At 31.2% G+C, this 20,607-nt stretch overlaps 1 protein-coding gene across 1 annotated transcript; it reads left to right on the forward strand.

Moving 5' to 3' along the window:
• Nucleotides 1-5,271: 5,271 nt before the first annotated feature.
• LOTGIDRAFT_228056 (hypothetical protein) lies at nt 5,272-20,383 on the forward strand (the record flags this gene model as incomplete). The annotated part of the gene is made up of 14 exons (XM_009045788.1): nt 5,272-5,416; nt 8,868-8,945; nt 14,292-14,462; nt 14,810-14,859; nt 15,077-15,188; nt 15,375-15,424; nt 15,826-15,845; nt 16,080-16,279; nt 16,645-16,703; nt 17,108-17,158; nt 17,881-17,931; nt 18,135-18,193; nt 18,593-18,644; nt 20,231-20,383. The coding sequence occupies 14 exons, from the start codon at nt 5,272-5,274 to the stop codon at nt 20,381-20,383; spliced, it is 1,251 nt and encodes a 416-aa protein (XP_009044036.1).
• Nucleotides 20,384-20,607: the final 224 nt, after the last annotated feature.

The following is a 20,607-nucleotide window of genomic DNA, read 5'->3' on the forward strand; positions in this document are numbered from 1 at the left end:
TGGACACACTTTTGAACATGTGTCCAGGACATGAATTAAAGTCCTACATCCTACATGGTAAAGTTGCAACATCTAAATTTTAGCCTGCAAGTGTTGATATCGTACAAGCTTCATAAAGTTCAGGTTGATATCCTCTAAGTTTTATAAAGCTTAGTCTGTAAGTGTTTTGTGTAGCTGATATTCATTACTTTTCTTCAGGTTCAACTGGCATGTGTTCTGCTAAATTCATACTAGTAAGTCATGCTCAACCTGTGAATTGTACTTTGATGCTAACGCAACTTTATGAAGTTTAATTCGTATGTGTAAAGAAAGAAACAACAACATCTTAAAATTGTTTTGTTCATACCTGCAATTTATATCAAATTATAATAGTATTTATGCCGATATCAAGAAATTCATATTTATGAACCATCACAACAAATAGAGCTGTAAAAACACAGATCCTAGAAATGTTTTGGTTCAGTTATTCTTTAACATAGACGCTGTATAATTTGAAACTTGAAGATTGAGTTCAATGCTAAGTAGATCACGAAAAACGTCAACATCTTTAACCTCTCTAAAAAGATTGTTTTTATACATAAAATAATGTATCATGATTCAAAAAGGACATATTGTCATTCATTGGCGAAACAAAATTCATCGAAAATGTGATCTGATGTTTCAAAATTAATGAGGTGTAGTCTTCTAAATACGTCATTATCATTTTTAAGAGCTCGGTCTCAGTTTCCGTCCATTACAGCAGAAGCTATCTGGTACGTAATAATTCAAGGAATATGTACTTTAGAAGTTAATGACGTTATTATTAATATTATCGTATAACTGAAAATTATGATTAAACTTTCATATTCATCAGAAATTGAGCAATTTTTATGTTGATATGCTTAATACTCCAAAAATACACATATTTGACGTAATAATTTATATACTTATCAATTGTTATGTATTATGTATGCTTCGGTGTCATCTGCTTAGTACGTGAGTGGTGATGGTTTAAACTTCATATGGTTAAAAAATGTTGTTACACTTACCACCCTAAAACACACACGTCTGATTTTTGACGTAATATTTCATAAAAAAAAATTCTCTCTGATTCTATTTTACATGTTTCGTTCTCACCTGCTTTGATTTATAAATATAAAATGGAATTCGGAATATAATTCTCTCAGATACATTATTAAATTGGGTTACGATATGTATCCAATAAATCGCAATAAAGATTATCTCCAAAGGATTATAAGATTAGACCAATAATCTACTGGCCAGGGTTAGTATTGATTAAGTCTGATTTCCATCTGCCATCTAATTATCGGCAAAACAGGTGATAATGAAGACTGGTAACATAACTAATTATTAGTTGTAATTATGTTATGTGGTAGCTCATTAAACGAACTCTCTTTGTAATCAATAGTTAACCCGCTACCTCATTCTTTGCTAACAAGAATAATGACTGGCTATGTCCACTAATATTTACACGGTACGTAGACACACTTATTAATATATTTTCTATGGTTTGCGGGTGATTTAAAAGAGTAATATGAACGAATGAAATACATCTATTGTCGTGACAAACAATGCACAAATGCTGATCAATAGATGAACGACAACAACTCTCAATAAACCCGCAGTGACACGGGATTTCATTTACGTTTCCATAACCATATCGTATTACAATTTTCAAATTATTATGTACCCATAGTACTTTTATTACTTCTGACGTCATGTAATGTATACTACACACTGGATATGTGGATGTATGTTTTTGTATAAAAAGAAGAAAAGGATCGTATTCTATGTGTCGTTGACAGCGTCTGGTGGTGAAGAAATCAAATGCGAGTAGTGAATGTATATAATAATAATACTGGATTTGAAACACCGTGACTTTATAGAATAAGTATAATAAATTGAGTCTGAGTAGTAGAAAATATTGATTGTGATTGATAGAAAAGACTTTTATTGACCTATACTATACTAACATATTATCTCCAACATATCTGCTTCCTAAGTGCCTGCTCTCTGAGTGACAGATTTATAGATTGGAATTTTAATAGAAGAATACTCTCTGTCCTTTAAAATAAGGTAAGGTTGAATTTTAATACAAACGTCATTATCATTAACGAAAACTTAATATTTGCTATTATTTACTAGGCCTCATGAAATATGATATAAATTTATTTACTTGTTGTGTCTATTTTATAAGTAAATGCTTCAAATTCTATGGTAGGCCTATATTGAAAACTCACTTGTATACACAAATGTAAAAACTGACAGAGTTTACAAATATAATGAAACCATCAAATTCTTTATAATATGACTGCAAACAGCTTGAAACCTTCGTGACAGGTAAACTCACAAATTTCAAGTTACTTTATTGAATTGTAAAAAAAAAACCGATTATATTGGATTAAATTTTATTTCCTACATTGATAACCCTACCACTCCCCTCTTACCCTCTTGTAGAAAATTATTACAACTAATAAAAGTGTCAACTGTTTAATTTATGTGTCAAACGTAGTGATCTAGCTGAAATCATACAATGCATATATGGAAGGAAACATACTCGGTAGTTGAATGTCATGTATGTAAAGTCTAATACAATGTACCATATACACCAATACATCAAATATCATTCTTGTCAAAAATAACAACGGAAACGAATTCATAGGCACACGATTATATTGTTTGCTTGGAATTAAACAGATTTGACAGAAAACAAAACCAACAGGGTTCTTCTTAAAGTATTGTTCCAGCTAAAACATCCAATGTATTAAGAAAGACTTCTTCAGAGGTGACAACTTAAACGAAACTTATTGTCCTGCATATGCCCATTACAAATCTCTCAAAATTTTGAATTATTTTTCTCAACTCAACTGGTACCAGATTGTCTGAATTCCGGCTGAAGAGTTTTCCTGTCTTATGGACAACTGTAATTGTGGTTTGATAACAAACTGAAAGTTGTCTATCACATATCACAATATAGGTTATCACACTTATCAACAAAAATATGTCGAACTGTTTACGACTTTAAATGTGGATTAACAACACTATTATATAGTAAGTGGATATAAATAATGTGTCTTCATTATCACAGATTATAGTCAAAACAACCAGGACACCAATAAACGGTAAAATTATATAACATGTCAATTTGCATGCCCATTCAAACCAACTTGAGTCGTTCAATAATCATGGTCGTAATATTAAGAAAAGCACTAACACGTAGGATAAGAATGCACAATTTCCTACGGCATATTGCAATTTGAGAGTGGTTGGCTTTTAATTCCAATCGCCAACCACCAGCCTTAAGCGGAACTACAAACCGGTTACGCCAATAGATCATAGATTGAATTTGATTATTGACTTGAAGAAGTCAATCTTGGTTGATTATAGAGAAAACGTTGATCGAATCATTGCTCTCAAGGATCGAAATTTGACCTGTTTACCAGGTGTAGAAGCAGTAGAAAAGGATTTGGCAAGGTTTTTTGATCCGTAGATCCACCGGATGCGTACACCTTTCACACAAGGATAACGTTCGACTACCAAGTTTCTGCAACAATGGTTCAACTAAATTTTGACGTAACAGGATATTCCTATAAATAAATTAGATCTCAGTGGAGATTGAGCGTCACGATTTAGAATGTTTTCCTTACTTTAGCCTAATTTTGACAAAATAGGATCTGCATTATATCTCAGATACGACAGTTTTGTAAGCACTTATGCATACACGTAAGTTCTTTGAGTTGACAGAACTAAACTACTTTACAGTTTATCCATGTAGAAACTTAATAATAAAAAAAATTACATCACGACCATTCGATATGACAAAAGTTAAGTACCCAATAATCCATTAAGTTTTCAAATGGCAACATAATTTAATGAGAGAAATGTAAATAACATTAACGAACTAGTCAGTCGATTTATGTTAGTTTTCTGCATTCTCTTATCACCAATTAAATATAATGATAACATACGTAGGTTTTAAATCCGATGGTTTCCTAGTAACCAATTTAGCATTACTTGTAGATGTAAGTACCTGACCACTCTGCTACAAAACAAGGAAATTGAAATATGGTAAATTAGAGTAATAATGTTGTTTTACAAAATAAGCATGTTAAGTAATAACAGTAGCTATGTGAATATGGCATGGACGATGGCAGAACATTAAGTACAAGACATATTCAACAGATTTTATAAGTTTCCAACTGTCAAGTAACTTTTGAGAGATATAGAATTTCTTGGCAAAAGCAAAAGGAAACAATGGTCAATGAAATTGCTGTTTTCTGTGGCTAGATTATGCAAAGATATAAAGACCTCGTCGATTTAATACCCTGTCCGCCTAAAGAAATGGTGATATTAAACGGTCGGACAATGTACAGGGTGTTTCCAATTTAGTGCTTGTAGCTGCACATCTGTAACCGTCTTAATTGTTTTCTAAGATAAATCTGTTTCAATGAACATGCAAAAGGCAGACACTATTCGTCTAAGGAAATAAAAAGACATTTTAAGCCAGGCTTGCTAACTTATCTCAATGTATTGTTGATCATGCCATAGCGCCTTCATTTGCCCCAAAAATTGAAAATTATTGTTATTTTAACTAATTTGTAATTCATTGATATATTATGATAAAGAATTGAATACAAATAGATAATAACCAAAACAATGATGTAATGCCGTATTAATTTTTATAAAGTTGATTTAACAAATTAAAGGAAATACAAAGTCTATATTTCCACTTTTTACAGTTAGTTAGTTAGTAGTAGCCTTTTACGCCTCATTGATTTCAATGATAACCACTAATTATATGTATGCCTCTCGGGTAATGTCCACTCAAAGTTGCTTCAGTGTAGCTATTGTAGAGGTTCTTCGGTAACAGGATATTCCGAGCTACAGAATTTGAATTATTGTTTAAGTTGAACTAGTCTTGAATAACGAACCTCTTGACTTTTATTTGATTTGATTGGGATTGCTTTGCACATTGTTTTGAACTTTTAAATCTCTCTTAAATTTCAACTTGAATAATACCAACAGGAGATCTATCTGGTATGGCTACTTTAGTATAGAATTTAAACTGTAATAAAGCAGCGTTCTATGCCTTCCTTATACATTTCCATTTTCCTTTTTCCATTTGGGAGACTTTGTAAATCTTGTAGACATACATAAATTTAGCAATAACATTTCCTTTAATATATACACACATATATTACAGCATTTGAAGAATGTAAACAGCAATGGCGTTACAAAGACATCAATGAAAAGAGAATTAAATTTTAAAAGATGTCGAGTCCAGCCAGACAGATGAACTCTAGGCGTCTCCCCCCATTACCAGGGAAAGGGGGTAAAAAAGTTGGACGTAGTAGACTGCCCGTAAGCAGTCAACAACCAAAATCTTACCATAAAGTACCAGATATGATCATAACAGGTAAGAACAAACCATCAATTATATTGGCCTTATTCATATATTGGTGAGATACTCATTTAAATTAATTCCATCAATGATTTTTCACTGAAATGTGATAACATATATAGCGTTTAATGAACTGTTAGAAGCAATTTATTGCGTGTTACTCAATTTATCACTCTTTCATTTTAATCAAAATCATAAAGGCCGGTAGCATATAGTGTTTTATGTAGTAAAAACAGGTGAGTTACAGTATTATTAATAGCGTATGAAGTCCTTCATAATCACTTTAGAATGGTTCAAATCACCGATCTTGTCTTGTCACATTTCTGCAATTAAACCAAACTCTATCCCTACGGAGGCCTGATTTTGAACATCGTAGGATTCCATTTCAGTTTAAGTTACGTCCCCTTGATATGATAAAAATATTTACGTGGTGATTATGCGTCTACCTTCGAACGTTTCGGTAAACCAGAATCTACATCGGAAGGACATATGAGGTATTTCGTCGAGTATTCTAGGACGCGCCACTTTACTATCGGCATTTCACAATACAATTATTTGTCAAGCAATATTGCGATCTGAATATAGTCCATAGCTTTGTAGCACATGATAATCCTGTTAGTCCTACTTTTGCAATAAATGCCATATTTTGACTACCTATTTATCAATGCACTATTTATCATAGCAATAAAGTTTTTGTTTTTATTGGATCCCGAATTATCAGTCTCTGGTGTTTAAACTAACAGAATTGCATGACCACGACACCCTGGGCAACAATAGCTGCGGTCAAATACCTTAATCGGTTGAAATGTAAAGTAGAACTTTCGCTGTAGATGGTAGAGCTTAATTCTGCTATTCCTTCCAAAGCAATGCAAAACTTATTCCAAACTGAGTGTTACCTCTTACGTTCTAAAAGAAACAAAGGAGGGGCTGTTACCAATTTGGCTCTCGCATAAATTATGTATGGAATTAAAATTTGATATTTGTCGTCTAAAACACTCTCATTGAATTATTGCGAAATAAACATTACAACAAATGAGAATGGTTTTGTCAAAGAATTCTAATAGATAAAATAATAGAAACAATTTGAGTAATGGAAATGAATGTTGACTTTGAGTGTGGTTTAATAATGATTGTTTAATGGATTTGTTGATGATTGAAATGACCTCATTTTAAAGGGATTGTAAAGAGGTTTTCTAAATTCTTTATGTGTATCGGGGACACTGATAGCTTTAATTTGGACCATTCCCATTTTCATTCCGACGTCTGTGGTTCTTGCAATTCCACTAAAAATAACATATGCCAATTAAATGCTTGTGTTATGACGTCCCGGTTATAGCTCCCCTCTAGTGACGTCATAAGACGCGTTAGTTTTAGTGGAATTGCAGGAACCACAGACGTAGGAAAGAAAATTGGAATGGTGCAAATTGATGCTATCAGTGTCCCCGATACACATAGAAGGTTTAGAAACCTTTATACAATTCTTTTAACTTAAAGCGATTTTGAAGTAGGCCCTATTTATCATTGCAACGAGGACAACATTGTTTCGTCAGTGTAAACTTCGAACATAAATCTAAAATCATTATCCATATACCAATACAAGCATAATATTTCATCACAGAATCAATAAAAAACAGTCTTTAGACTAAATGCTATCATATATCAGAAGCAATGTAATGGAATGCCAAATCCAGATGCCAACAGAATTATATATTTGCCTAACAATCTAAACAGACTGATTTCATGCAAATCTTTGATACATATTATGGCAGAAGACTAAGATGACTATATTTCAGATGATATTAGTAGCAATTATTCTTAATTTTATACAATTTAATTGCAAATTGCACGCAATGAACTAGCGATGTCTTCAATAGGAGCTTTATGAGTAGACCTGAATTTATTAGTTTTGATTAATTATTGTGGACGTTTACTCCATAAGTTATATATAGCCAACACACAAATAAAATCAATCGCCCGCATAATTTCAACACGTAGTGGTTTACGTTGTCATGGAAATCTATAAAACATTATATAAATTTTTCTCAGTATTTCAATGAAAATAAACTAACAAAACTAAACCCTAATGTCTTACAATTAGCAATTCGTATTTGTTTTTCGATCGATGATAATTAATCTGACAAGTCACGATAAAAGAAAGGTCACAATTATAAAAAAGTATATTAATTAACAATTCATCCTTTAGTATGAAACTTCAGTCCTTATTACATCTTCAAAGAAAGGTTCACTTCAGGTTGACTGGTGATCAGTGGCATTTCTAGGAAACATTAGTTGAGGGAACCGAGCAGGTCGGGCCACAGTCTATTCTGTCACTATGTAAATTGTTCGATTTTTTTAAAGTAGGGACGGAGGAACAAAGCCGGGCCAGCCTCTTTTCTGCACACCAACCCTGTCCCCATCCCCATACGCCACTGCTGGTGATTTAGAGAAAGCGTTACGCTCATATCGGGATACTGTCCGACTGCCAGCAACTGGATGGTATGAAATTGGCCACACGATCCAGTTATTGCTTGAAAGTATACCGTAAGTTACTGACAGCAAGTTGATTCATCCAGTTGTCCTCAATCATTTAAAATCATGCTGATTGCACATTCTGAAAGTAACTTAATGAATATTGACCATTTATTACGAAAATAAAAACAGAATTTATTATTAAATACGCCTAAAATGAATACTATTAAAATGTTTAATTTGTAGATATTGATGTAATAACAATTAGTGACAATCATGAAATTGAATGCAGATCCAGGAATTGATGGCCTGGGTTTGCCTCTTGCCCCATAATTACAGAAATGGACAGGTCAATGAGATCAAAGAACTCACATTTCAATTATTATCATCGAAGAACTCACATTTCAATTATTATCATCGAAGAACTCACATTTCAATTATTATCATCGGAGGACTCTCATTTCAATTATTATCATCGAAGAACTCACATTTCAATTATTATCATCGGAGAACTCACATTCCAATTATTATCATCGGAGAACTCTCATTTCAATTATTATCATCGGAGAACTCTCATTTCAATTATTATCATCGGAGGACTTACATTTCAATTATTATCATCGGAGAACTCTCATTTATTATCATCGGAGGACTCACATTTCAATTATTATCATCGGAGAACTCTCATTTCAATTATTATCATCAGAGAACTCTCATTTCAATTATTATCATCGGAGGACTCACATTTCAATTATTATCATCGGAGGACTCTCATTTCAATTATTATCATCGGAGGACTCTCATTTCAATTATTATCATCGGAGAACTCTCATTTCAATTATTATCATCGGAGGACTCTCATTTCAATTATTATCATCGGAGGACTCTCATTTCAATTATTATCATCGGAGAACTCACATTTCAATTACCAGTTTTACCATCAGTAGTTAAAGTTAAGTTCTGTTGCATTTAAATCTGATTATTTATAATTTTTTAGGATATAGTCCAATTCCTAGTGCTCACACAGAAAACCAATCACCATTTTTCAACCAAGGATCATCCTGGTCTATTCATGGTAAGTGCAGAGCGTTTTTTTTCAGTACATTCAATGTCCAATTTGTGATTATTATTTTGTTGGACTGTTAGACAAACAAAACAAACAAAGGGCAGGATAGGGTGCCGGTTTCAAATTTGAATTTGTGCATGTGTTTGTTATTCTTTGTGCGTATTTTTGTGCAAATAAACAAGTTGTACTGTGGTGTATGCGATTCATATATAACGACAACAATGACCGAATTATTTCAAGTGTAAGTTAAAAGTATGACAATCAGCTGGTCCTCTAATCTTAAAGAGGTTATAAAAAGTTCAGTTAGATAAAATTTGGGTTTTGGCACTCATGCAATTTATATTTTATTCAAATAGAATACCTCTCTTTCAACCAACACGGATGAGAAGCCTCTCAATTGTTTGAGATAATTCGGCACCACCAGAGCTACACAGTGTGAAGTTAGGAAAAGGGGGATTAAGCTTACATAATTTGTTTTGCTCTCGTTGCATTTTATTTTGTTAAGGTTTCGCTATACAAAAATACTTTGATAATGGTTTATTGGTCATGCAAAAAAGTCAGTAAGAAACGTTACATGGTAGATTTATATGTGGTAAAAAGGTGTTCAGTTTTTTTTTTGAAGTTGACCTCTTAATGTTATAACTGGAGTTGACCATGTGACATTTCATGTGAAGAAAACTATTATTAACTGTTTACTTTTTATCTGACCGAAGTGGCATGTTTCAGGTTTCAAGTTCACTTTAATTTTATAGAAATCTTGCGACTAAAGATAGAAAGTTTTGCTATTAAAATGTGCCATTTTCATTAAAAACAGTCTGAGGTCGTTTTTTTGTACTAACATACGTGGAATTATACTGTATGAACTAAGCCGTTTTTAAGGTGGGTTTATACAGAGCGCGAACGCGAACGCGACCGGCGCGACCGCGACCGCGAACGCGACTTTTCATCAGTTCAGTCATTCAAATAGAGCGCGAACACGAACGCGGAAAACCGTCGACGGCTTTCAATGCGGATCGCCTTTTTTGTTGTTAAACAAAGTGTGACAACAGTCAATTAGAAAGTAATTAATTAATGGTTTGGTCCAATGTTATTTTCTTTGTTAAGTTCCATACCATTGATGAAACAGGCAAAATAAATTGAATTTTTTTTTTAATCACACACCTGTCAGTCCAACCTTCTCTCCGATTCCCTTCCAAATATCATTTTTTACTGTCTCTTTGTAAGTTTTTTCAGCTTTGTCAAACAAAACTGGATTCTTTTCAACTTCTAAAATCAAAACTTCCGTTTTATCCATTGTTTGTACCCTACAAGCAAATTGGAAAAGCCATGTGCACAAGTTTCTATTTTAGGAAATAATGCAAGGGAGGTGGTACAAGCTGATTGGTTGATAGCAAGAAATCCGCCGCGACTTTCTGAAAAATTCGCTCTTGGGGTCGACCGCACGGACAAATATTTGTTCGCGTTCGCGTTTGCATTCTATATGAACGGTCCCTCTACAAAATGATGAAACCATTCCATGACGAAAAACCGCGTTCGCGCTCTGTATAAATGCACCTTAAATGCACCTTTACTGGGAATGCTTTGAATACGTGAGTGGCCGTTATGGTGTTGTGTCGTTCGCACTAAGCTGTCAACAACAGGTAGACTATCAACAAAAAGATAACCATGTGTGCTCTTATTGCACCCTTATCAATATCATTTTATTTTATATCATAAACCAATCTTTCCGTGATCAGTACAAAGATATTATTGACTCAGTCTTATATCATTAAATCGTCTCTTGATCTGAGCTTGGCCATTCTGTAATCCGATTTTCAACGATAAACAATTCATTAGAAGGAATGATCCATTGCATTAGAATCATTACTGATATGTGTAATCAACTAACCCATTGCCGTCGATTTCCGTAGAAACTAAAGGAAACTGAACCAAACCAATATGTAAGAACTTTCAGCAGGAACTCGAATATTTGACTGATAAGGAATGTTTTAAGATAAACAACAACAAATATAGATCTATTATAGAAATTGACAATATCGTATTTAAATAGAACATGTTAGTGCCCGTGTGACAAGAATGAGATTTATAGGTAATTAAATTGTTTGACATTATATTACTCTAGCCTGTATTTATTGTTATTTAGAAACTAAATTTCATTCATTCACTTGCACACCTATAGTTATTTTTAACAATAAAAATAATTTTTATTGAGAAAGTTTACATGCAGTTATACATGGGCAGGTTAGAATATTTGTAAATAAGATCTATATTTATACCATTGTTCCATAATTCAATTTATCTATAGATTTTTTCTTGGGATTTCTGAACGACGTAAATAGTGACGTAGACATTCAGATTTCAGTATAACCGAATATTGTTTTTAGTAGGATTACGGATTAAGATGAATTATGTTTGACCTGATTAAAGTTAATAATCCTGAATAAATGAGAAAATTTGTGTGGGATTAATCAAGTGTATAAGTGTAAATAAGACTGGTGTATTATTATTTGTTTGGCTACTGACCCCACTGGGATTTCAGTTTGTTTGGTTGTACTTTGGTCACTGGATACTAGACATTCACTCTGCTAACGGGATTAACCTGTACTTTCTTGATTTGAAAACGTTCTGTGAACCTCTTGATGGACCGATCGAGGCCAAAACATATATTTAAAGGATGGAGAATGGAAATTGTGCAAGTAGGTAACTTTTAAAATAAAGGATGGGATGATCTGCATGAATATATATAGCTTTGCAGCTTTGTTTTATGTTAAACTTGGCTTACCCTAGGTTACCCTGATGCAATATTATTTCATCTACAAAGAGCAAGTACTGTAGATTAAAAGCAATATAAGTTCTAATTGAATGTTTAATTATTGATTGTAATATGAAAGCTAATGGGTAATAACTCATTATGCTCTATGATAAGTGAACCAGTGAAATGCATTTATCGAGCTTTTATTTTTTCATGATGAGTATACCACGAATATTAATTGACATTTCGTAATTTCGCAAATTGATTATCAATCAATAATTTTCATTGACAATCTTCATTCCAAATTATACTCTTTACTTTACATCATATATAAATTATACTCTTTATTTTACATTATATATAAATTATTATACTCTTTACTTCACATTATATATATATTATACTCTTTACTTTACATTATATATAAATTATACTCTTTATTTTACATTATATATAAATTATACTCTTTACTTTACATTATATATAAATTATACTCTTTACTTTACATTATATATAAATTATACTCTTTACTTTACATTATATATAAATTATACTCTTTACTTCACATTATATATAAATTATACTCTTTACTCTACATTATATATAAATTATACTCTTTACTTTACATTATATATAAATTATACTCTTTACTTTACATTATATATAAATTATACTCTTTACTTTACATTATATATTAATTATACTCTTTACTTTACATTATAAATTATACTCTTTACTTTACATTATATATAAATTATACTCTTTATACAATATTATTCCAATTATTCATCCTAGTTTCTATTCCAAATCAATCTCTTTAATTGAGGAATTCTTAACCTTAATCTAAATCATACTGTTAAGTTTATAAGTTTATAATATACTGTTACGTCTACAATTTAAATAACTAAGCTGTTAAGGTTTTTACAATTTAAACCATACTGTTTAGTTTACAATTTAAATCATACTGTTTAGTTTATAATTTAAATCATACTGTCAGTAAGTTTAAAATTTAAATCATACTGTTAAGTTTATAATTTAAATCATACTGTTTAGTTTACAATTTAAATCATACTGTTTAGTTTACAATTTAAATCATACTGTTTAGTTTACAATTTAAATCATACTGTTTAGTTTACAATTTAAATCATACTGTTTAGTTTATAATTTAAATCATACTGTTTAATTTACAATTTAAATCATACTGTTTAGTTTACAATTTAAATCATACTGTTTAGTTTATAATTTAAATCATACTGTTTAATTTACAATTTAAATCATACTGTTTAGTTTATAATTTAAATCATACTGTTTAATTTACAATTTAAATCATACTGTTTAATTTACAATTTAAATCATACTGTTTAGTTTACAATTTAAATCATACTGTTTAGTTTATAATTTAAATCATACTGTTTAATTTACAATTTAAATCATACTGTTTAGTTTACAATTTAAATCATACTGTTTAGTTTATAATTTAAATCATACTGTTTAGTTTATAATTTAAATCATACTGTTAAGTTTATAATTTAAATCATACTGCTCAGCTTAAAAGCTGTACTGATAAGTGTCACGAACACGAAAGTTATTTTGATCATTTTGGAAATTGAAACCATATAAACATTTATTTGAAATGAAGCTGAGAATATCGTCTTATGTCCGTGTTCAGTGACATTCACAGTTAAACACTTATTCAGACAATATTTCATAATCAAAATAAGTGCAACATACTTTTATTTCTAAGATTTTATTTGGCTTTTGATTACACCTACACCTTTTCTATTTTTCACAGAAATAATATCGAGTATTTATTTAGTTTATCACATGCTTAAAGTGACAGTTTACACAAATTTACAAGATATATTTTGAAACACTTACATGTATATTATATTCGAGAGAAAGAGTCGAAATAAAACTAGTTGTAAAACTAACTTCACTTCATAGTATACATGTATTAACAAAACTCATTTATTGTTGTTCACTGGGAGCTAGAAATTAAGTTAAAAGTCCTGTTTTAATAAAGCTAGCTAACCAGTGACGTTTTTACCATTTGAAACTGGCCTAATATTTTGTTAAGGTAAGAGGACGTCACTAAGCACCCTCCCTTAAATAATAATACATCGATTTGTACATGCAAAAGAATGTAATGTTTCCTCTATCGGTATACTATCAGAATCAATAACTAAAAGTAGACCCTATGCTCGATTTACAATTATCTACGCATGTACAATAAATGGGCCTACTAAAAGAAACTGGGTTTGTCAATCCGGCGCTGCTTTAACATCTCACATACCTGATATTATTCATTTGGTATATATTTGCTACCACAAAAAAAAAGTCCCAAAGTTCGATGGATAGTATCTCAGGTGTACTTGTACAATATTTATTCGATAAATTTCATATTTTCAGGGTTGGACAATGGCATCTCGAAGTATATCTGTGAGAATTTTGAAAGAGATCAGTTTACCAACAGCTGAGATACTACCCATCGAACTGTGGGACGTTTTTTTTTGGAACACCTAATATATTTTGTCGGTTATTCGATCAGATCCAAAATCTTAGTAGATCTAATTACACACATTACGCCTATCCATTAATTTCAGATCTGAACCGAGATGCACTGTTCCATTATCTGAATCAAAATCCTGAAGTATTAAATAGTTATGTATTATCACAAGTTAGTGAGGAGAGAATAGAAAAATGGTATCTTGTTAAAAAATCAAAACATACTCATCACATCATAGAATCATCAACAGAATCATTTAGAATCAATGGTAAGCTGTTTACATAATAAAATAATGTATAAATTAAAACAAAATAGGTCCGACCAATGTTTGTTTTCCTTAAAACAACTATAATCATGTACCCTACCATCTATCAAAATTTTCAGGAGACCATAGCTTATAAAGTGTCCCTGGCTCGATTAAACGCAGTATAATAATAAATATATTTGTACGTTACCATGGAAGCTATTCATCTTGTCTTGGCTGGATAGATAAGAGTAAATATCAGCAACTCTTTAATAAGATTTAGTCATTTGTATTCTCAAAAATAATAAAATCATTTTTCACATACTTGCATACTTTTAAAAAAATATAATGTTATGTTATTTTTGTTGCAGGAGACTCATATCACCCATCAGAAAACTTCAATCATATATCAAAATGTAAGGTAAGTAGACTCATACATAGAATATGATAAACCTATTGCCCAATGCAATATCCCTTTTTTATATTTAGAAACATCTGGAACAACCAATTCGACCCATCTCTATATCCAATACTATGTATTGTATACCGGTTGAACTAATAACTTGGATATCTCATGACGATATTTCGTGTTGTAAAGTTCATATTGATACAACTGTATTCTATTGTTTTCGTTTCAGTCACAGATCCAATCAACTAAAGGAAAAGTGGCTAAAGTTTTATCAAAAGATATCAGTCATCCCAATGGTAGACATATTGCTTTAACAGAACTGGCGAATTGTGTAGTTAAAGGTAAGCATTAAACGCGCAAAATCTGCTTCCATGAACAGTGTTGACTAATAGATGTAACACATAAACCCTCATATACTTGTTCAAGTTTCGATATGATACAAATTGAAAGGCCAGGGTAATATTGATCAAGATCTCTGAAGAAATGCTTTAATGTGACTATTATTATTGCCTTGTTTTTTTTTGTAGCTGTGCATGCCGATGGAAGTAATTTACATTGTGTAGACTCCACGACTCAGGTAATTTTATTTGTACTAATTGACATATTGTATCATTGAAATACACTAAAATATATACATTGAATAATTAATTCAATGACAAGTTACTGAAATTATTTATGATGTAGACCTCTAAGCAAACGGACCAAATTCCTTTTGTCAAAGTTTGGACTAACCATATTATCTACAATATTTGACTATAACATTACGTTGGTGTGAATCATGAGCCATTTTTTTAAATTCTGTAATCCTGATCACTATATGAGTCCAGTGCACAATCGTTTCTGGTGGTTGCGTTGTAAAAATTTCTCATTCAAGGGAAGTAAATCTGTCGAATAACTGAAAATAAATTAAGAAACTAGGTCATCGTTTCAGAAACTATCCAGGTTCCTTTTATAGAATTTCAATATTTGTCTTTTCAGGAACTTATCTTAATTGAGAGGTTTGTATAGTTGTTCTTATATAGGCCTACAGACACCATCATTGTTTTTTGTACCATAAAGAAAAATTGTACAATTTATGCTCATCAGAAGCCTTTTGATCTACAGTTTTTACATTGGAAACCAATGCGATCTCCAAACCTTTTCTTGATTTTCTGACATTTTATATTACAAGTACAAACCTTGTATAATACGTGTTTTTTTTATAATTATATGATATTTACTTATTTCTTTAGTGGTAAACCTGTGAACAATAAACGGGAGAAAATATCAGAGAAAAAAACCCTGGCGACTGAAGTTGCTTTTAAAAAAGAAACTATTCGAGTGAAAGATGTTGTTTTAGATGAAAGGCTTCCTTATGGTTTAGGAAGTACCTCTAATGATTCATATTCTATGTTAGCTTTACCTATAATGGATGAAGGCTCAAATGTTTTAGGTAAACTTCTTCTTTTAAGTACTTGACCAAAATGATATTCAGTTTTGAACCCTTTTCTTTCTGTTACCCCTCTCAAGGTCCTTGATCGTTCCCCCTATTAATCTACTCAGTGATATTCTAGTAGGTTTCCCCTGATTGCATAGAACAACTTAAAATATAATTGTCCAAAAGAGTTATGCTAGACTACAAAGCGTCTCATTATGTTACAAAAATTTTCACTATTTCCCCCTGTTTGAAAACCCTTGCAGTAGTTGAATGCTGCACTGAACATTGTAAAAGTAAGACTTCGTAATCAGAACCCTTTATTTATTGAATTGTGCGTACAATATAAAAAAGGAATCCACAATTAAATTTTTGTTTCTTAGGAGTTCTGGAAATATTCAGGAATTCTAAGCATGGTCAATTCACAGAGGGCGAGGAGGAGGTAAGAGATGTTCCATTTTTGATATTTATGGTCTTTATCAGATTGTCATGTTGTTATTTTCTTATGTTATCCTGAATATGAATGTTTTACCCTGTTAAATGTGATGTACATGTGCATGTACATAATTAAGTATATTGCACTATTCCTACTCTTCTGGATTTAGTGGATGTAAATAAATGTAATGCTTCACTCTGTAAATATGTTTTCTATCCATTCAGTTACTCGCTTTAGTATCATGTTACAAAGTACATAATATTTACTTCAAACGAATTCTTTTGCCAGTCACTGTCGTTTTGTCATAATTGATGTTTCAAATATTGTATGTTATTTTATACTTGATTGACGCATGGAATTATCTGTAGAGTAAAGCACATTTTGTTATTGTTTGCATGTTTTGTTTTAAGGTAGTATCATCATTATTATTATGGTCTGATTTAATGATAGATTATAGTGAGGTAATTGTCTTTATTGTGCTATTATTTACCATTAGAGTATAGGGACCTAACAAAAATAATTTTTATTTATATTAATACTTTTTTCACATAGACATAAGGTAAATCACTTTTCATTCCATCTATTTATAGGTTTTTAAAAGTTATTATAATTGTTCATTTAAGGCACAAAATTTTAAATTTATATCTCAAACTCACATTTTTATAGCGTAGTTATTTAATATATTTCAATTAATATACTTACTGTGTACTAACGTCGATATTTGAATATTTGTCATAAACCTGTAAGTTTAATATTATTTTTAATGATTTATAAGTTTCTAAAAAAAGAAAATGAAAGATTCAGTTAGATTAGTGCAATTTATACCTTAAAGGTATTGTAAAGATATTTTCTAGACTAGACGTTTGTGGTTCCTGCAATTCCCCAAATACAAGTGTTGGATGACGTCACAAATCGCGAATTTGCTTTATCGCTTAAGTGATTAGTGACGTCATCAAATACATAGTTTTAGTAAAAGCAGGAACCACAGACGTTTAATTGAAAATTGGAATTTTGCTAATTGGTGCTATTCTCCCCGATATACATAATTTTTGTTTTCGAAAACCTCTACAATTCCTTTAATATTTAGTTGAACAATTAAATATTTCTTACAGTTTTGTTTAGAATTAAGTATTAATACTTAGTTTAGTATAGTTGAATATTTATTACAATTTTTTACTAACAGATTACAGGAACGATATTAGCGTGGGGTGGACTACTCTTACAATATGCAGAGGTAATATCCTTTTTCATAATATACTATTTATTCTGTAGAAATCTATTTTTATTGAATTTTCCCCAAAATATCCGATCAAATGTGCCAATAGGCATTAAAAACACTCTTAAGGCCATTCGTTCATCAACGTAAAAATGACTGTTGTCTTGAAATTGTAATTATGTTTACTTACAGTGATGTTTTTAATTCAATTCTGATTACAGATACACTCTATAATGACCAAACAAAGAAAGTTGCACGAGTTTCTGTTAACCGTTACAAAGTAAGAAACTTCTTAATATATTTGTCATTTCATACTAAATTACAACAACAAAATTACCAACTTTTTAAGGCCCACATAAGAGTAAGCATCGTTTGCGAAAACGCGAAGGTTAAAATTATGCTTTATAAAGTTTTTAAACTTTAGCGAACATAGAGCTGTCAGATCGGTTTCGACAACTTCTTGTCCACCAACAGAGTCACCAACTGTGTGGATATATATGAACCAGTATTATAAGAGCATGTTCACACTTTATGGCGATGTGATAAACATTTCAATTTGTTAATGGATTATTAGAGTACTTGCCTTCAGACAAAGTTTTAAAAAGAAAAACCTAAAATTGAAATGATTTTAATTGATTGTTAGTATATTAATCATTCTTATAATGTATTTTTTTACTAGATGCATATTTCAAGATATTGTGAGCATGGATGGTGTCATCATGAAAATAATGGTAAGTTTTCTATGTCGTCAAATACCGTTCAACATTCATACATTCCAACTTTTAACATCATTTGAAGACTATTGTATCCTGCAAATGCATGTTGATTTGTCTCAAAATATTAATTGGCAATTATAGATCAGCAGATATCTAAATCCTCTTGACAAATATGCTGAATTACAAACAACAACGTAATGTAATTGCTTCTGACTATGCCTGATTTGATTCCTCAAGACATTATGTTTTGTGTTTCAAAACAAAGTAAATTCAGCAAAAAATTACTTCCAAAACGAAAACATGCTTAGAAATATCCATTTAATTTTTCTCGTTGCTTTCTAACGACTTTTCTAATATAAGTTAGAATGTTTATCTTTATCTTCTGATGATCCTTCTGATTATTTGGTACTTTAATATATTATTCAATTTTGGAATTTAATTTCTTGAATAATTCAGCAGACTATGCGATTTTCAGAAAGATAAACATTTGTATATAGAATACTGCTGAGATTTCAGATATTCTGTCAGAAATCGTATGTTTTGAAAAGAATTATATTTGTATATCAAATTATATGAAAAATGTTTATTTGAGAGGCTTCAGAATATTATTATGTTAAACTGGCAGTTGCTTACAATTCAAAACATTTTGTGTTTTTAAACCCGCAATTCTGACAGAGTATCTTGATTTTTTTAAGAAGTATTCATAAGCATTTTCACTCATGTAATCTGTCATCTTTTTCTGTTGTTATTCCTTTCCGTGATAAAAATCTGTTTAAAAGCTAACATGGCGTTATATCGCTTTGCATTAAGCCACAATCCCTTAAAAGTAACTAATACTCTACTAATGCTTAATAAGCTAACATATTCACCTCTCTTTATGAATTATTGATGTGTATACAATGGACCTCCGTTTAACTGATACCCGGAAACCCCACTTTGCGCACGCTTAATCCGGCTATCCGGTTTTCGTTTACATTAACGAAATCTTCAAATCATAACCGGATTTACATAACAAAATAGATTGTCAAATGAAGACAAAATTTTACAGAATGTAGGAATACATCAACATTCAACACTTCAGACACATCAGACACTGGGGAATATTTCTTGCATCCATTGTAGATCAATCCTTCCCAAAGCCTTGTTAGTTAGACTTGGTTAGTTAAATCTTGGCCTATAAGTATAAAAACATAAGAGTATCCCAGACGTGATAAACGGATGAAATTTCTTCACTACTATGGACGCTTCTTGGGTCGCTAATTTTTGAAAAAACTCCAATAAAAGATCAGATGTCTGGCCCTACCCATGACGAAATCTCATCCGTATATTACGTCCGAGAGACTGGGGCTAGCAAAAGATAAGAGCAATGTCAGATCTCAGTCATCTGTATATTGAAACAGAAAGTATTGTAAGTATAGAGCGAAGTAGTTGGTAGCATTTTTCAATGTTTAGAACTTCTTTGTGATAGTTCCGTGTTAGTTACTCTGATTAGATTTTATCATGCACCAACTTATTTTTTAACTATTAACATGTTGTTTATTTTTGTTTAGTTTGCTTTTAAATGTTTGTCACTTAGCACACCTCTTTGGTTATTTCTACAGAATTATGCCCAAAAGCTGGTTAGTGCTGACAGAGCGTCTCTGTTTTTGGTTGACAGTCAGAGACATGAATTGTATGCGAGAATTTTTGATATCGGTAATGGAACATCGCCATCATCTAATGTACAACAAAGAGAAATCAGGTCAGGACGATAGGCAAGATATTCCTAATATGGAATAATGTTTCTCTATTATCATTTTGTAATTTCTAATGTGATATTCAGATGATTATAAAAGTTTTACCAGGGTTTAAAGTTTACAAAGTGAGAATATAGAAACATTGTTTCTCGAAGAGTCTTTATTCATGCACTTTATTACATTAATATCTAGCGTCAAAATCATGCTTTCTCGATATAGAACTATGCTAAGACATTAGTAAC

Source organism: Lottia gigantea (assembly GCF_000327385.1).
Source record: "Lottia gigantea unplaced genomic scaffold LOTGIsca_1, whole genome shotgun sequence".
NCBI classification, from domain to species: Eukaryota; Metazoa; Mollusca; class Gastropoda; family Lottiidae; genus Lottia; species Lottia gigantea.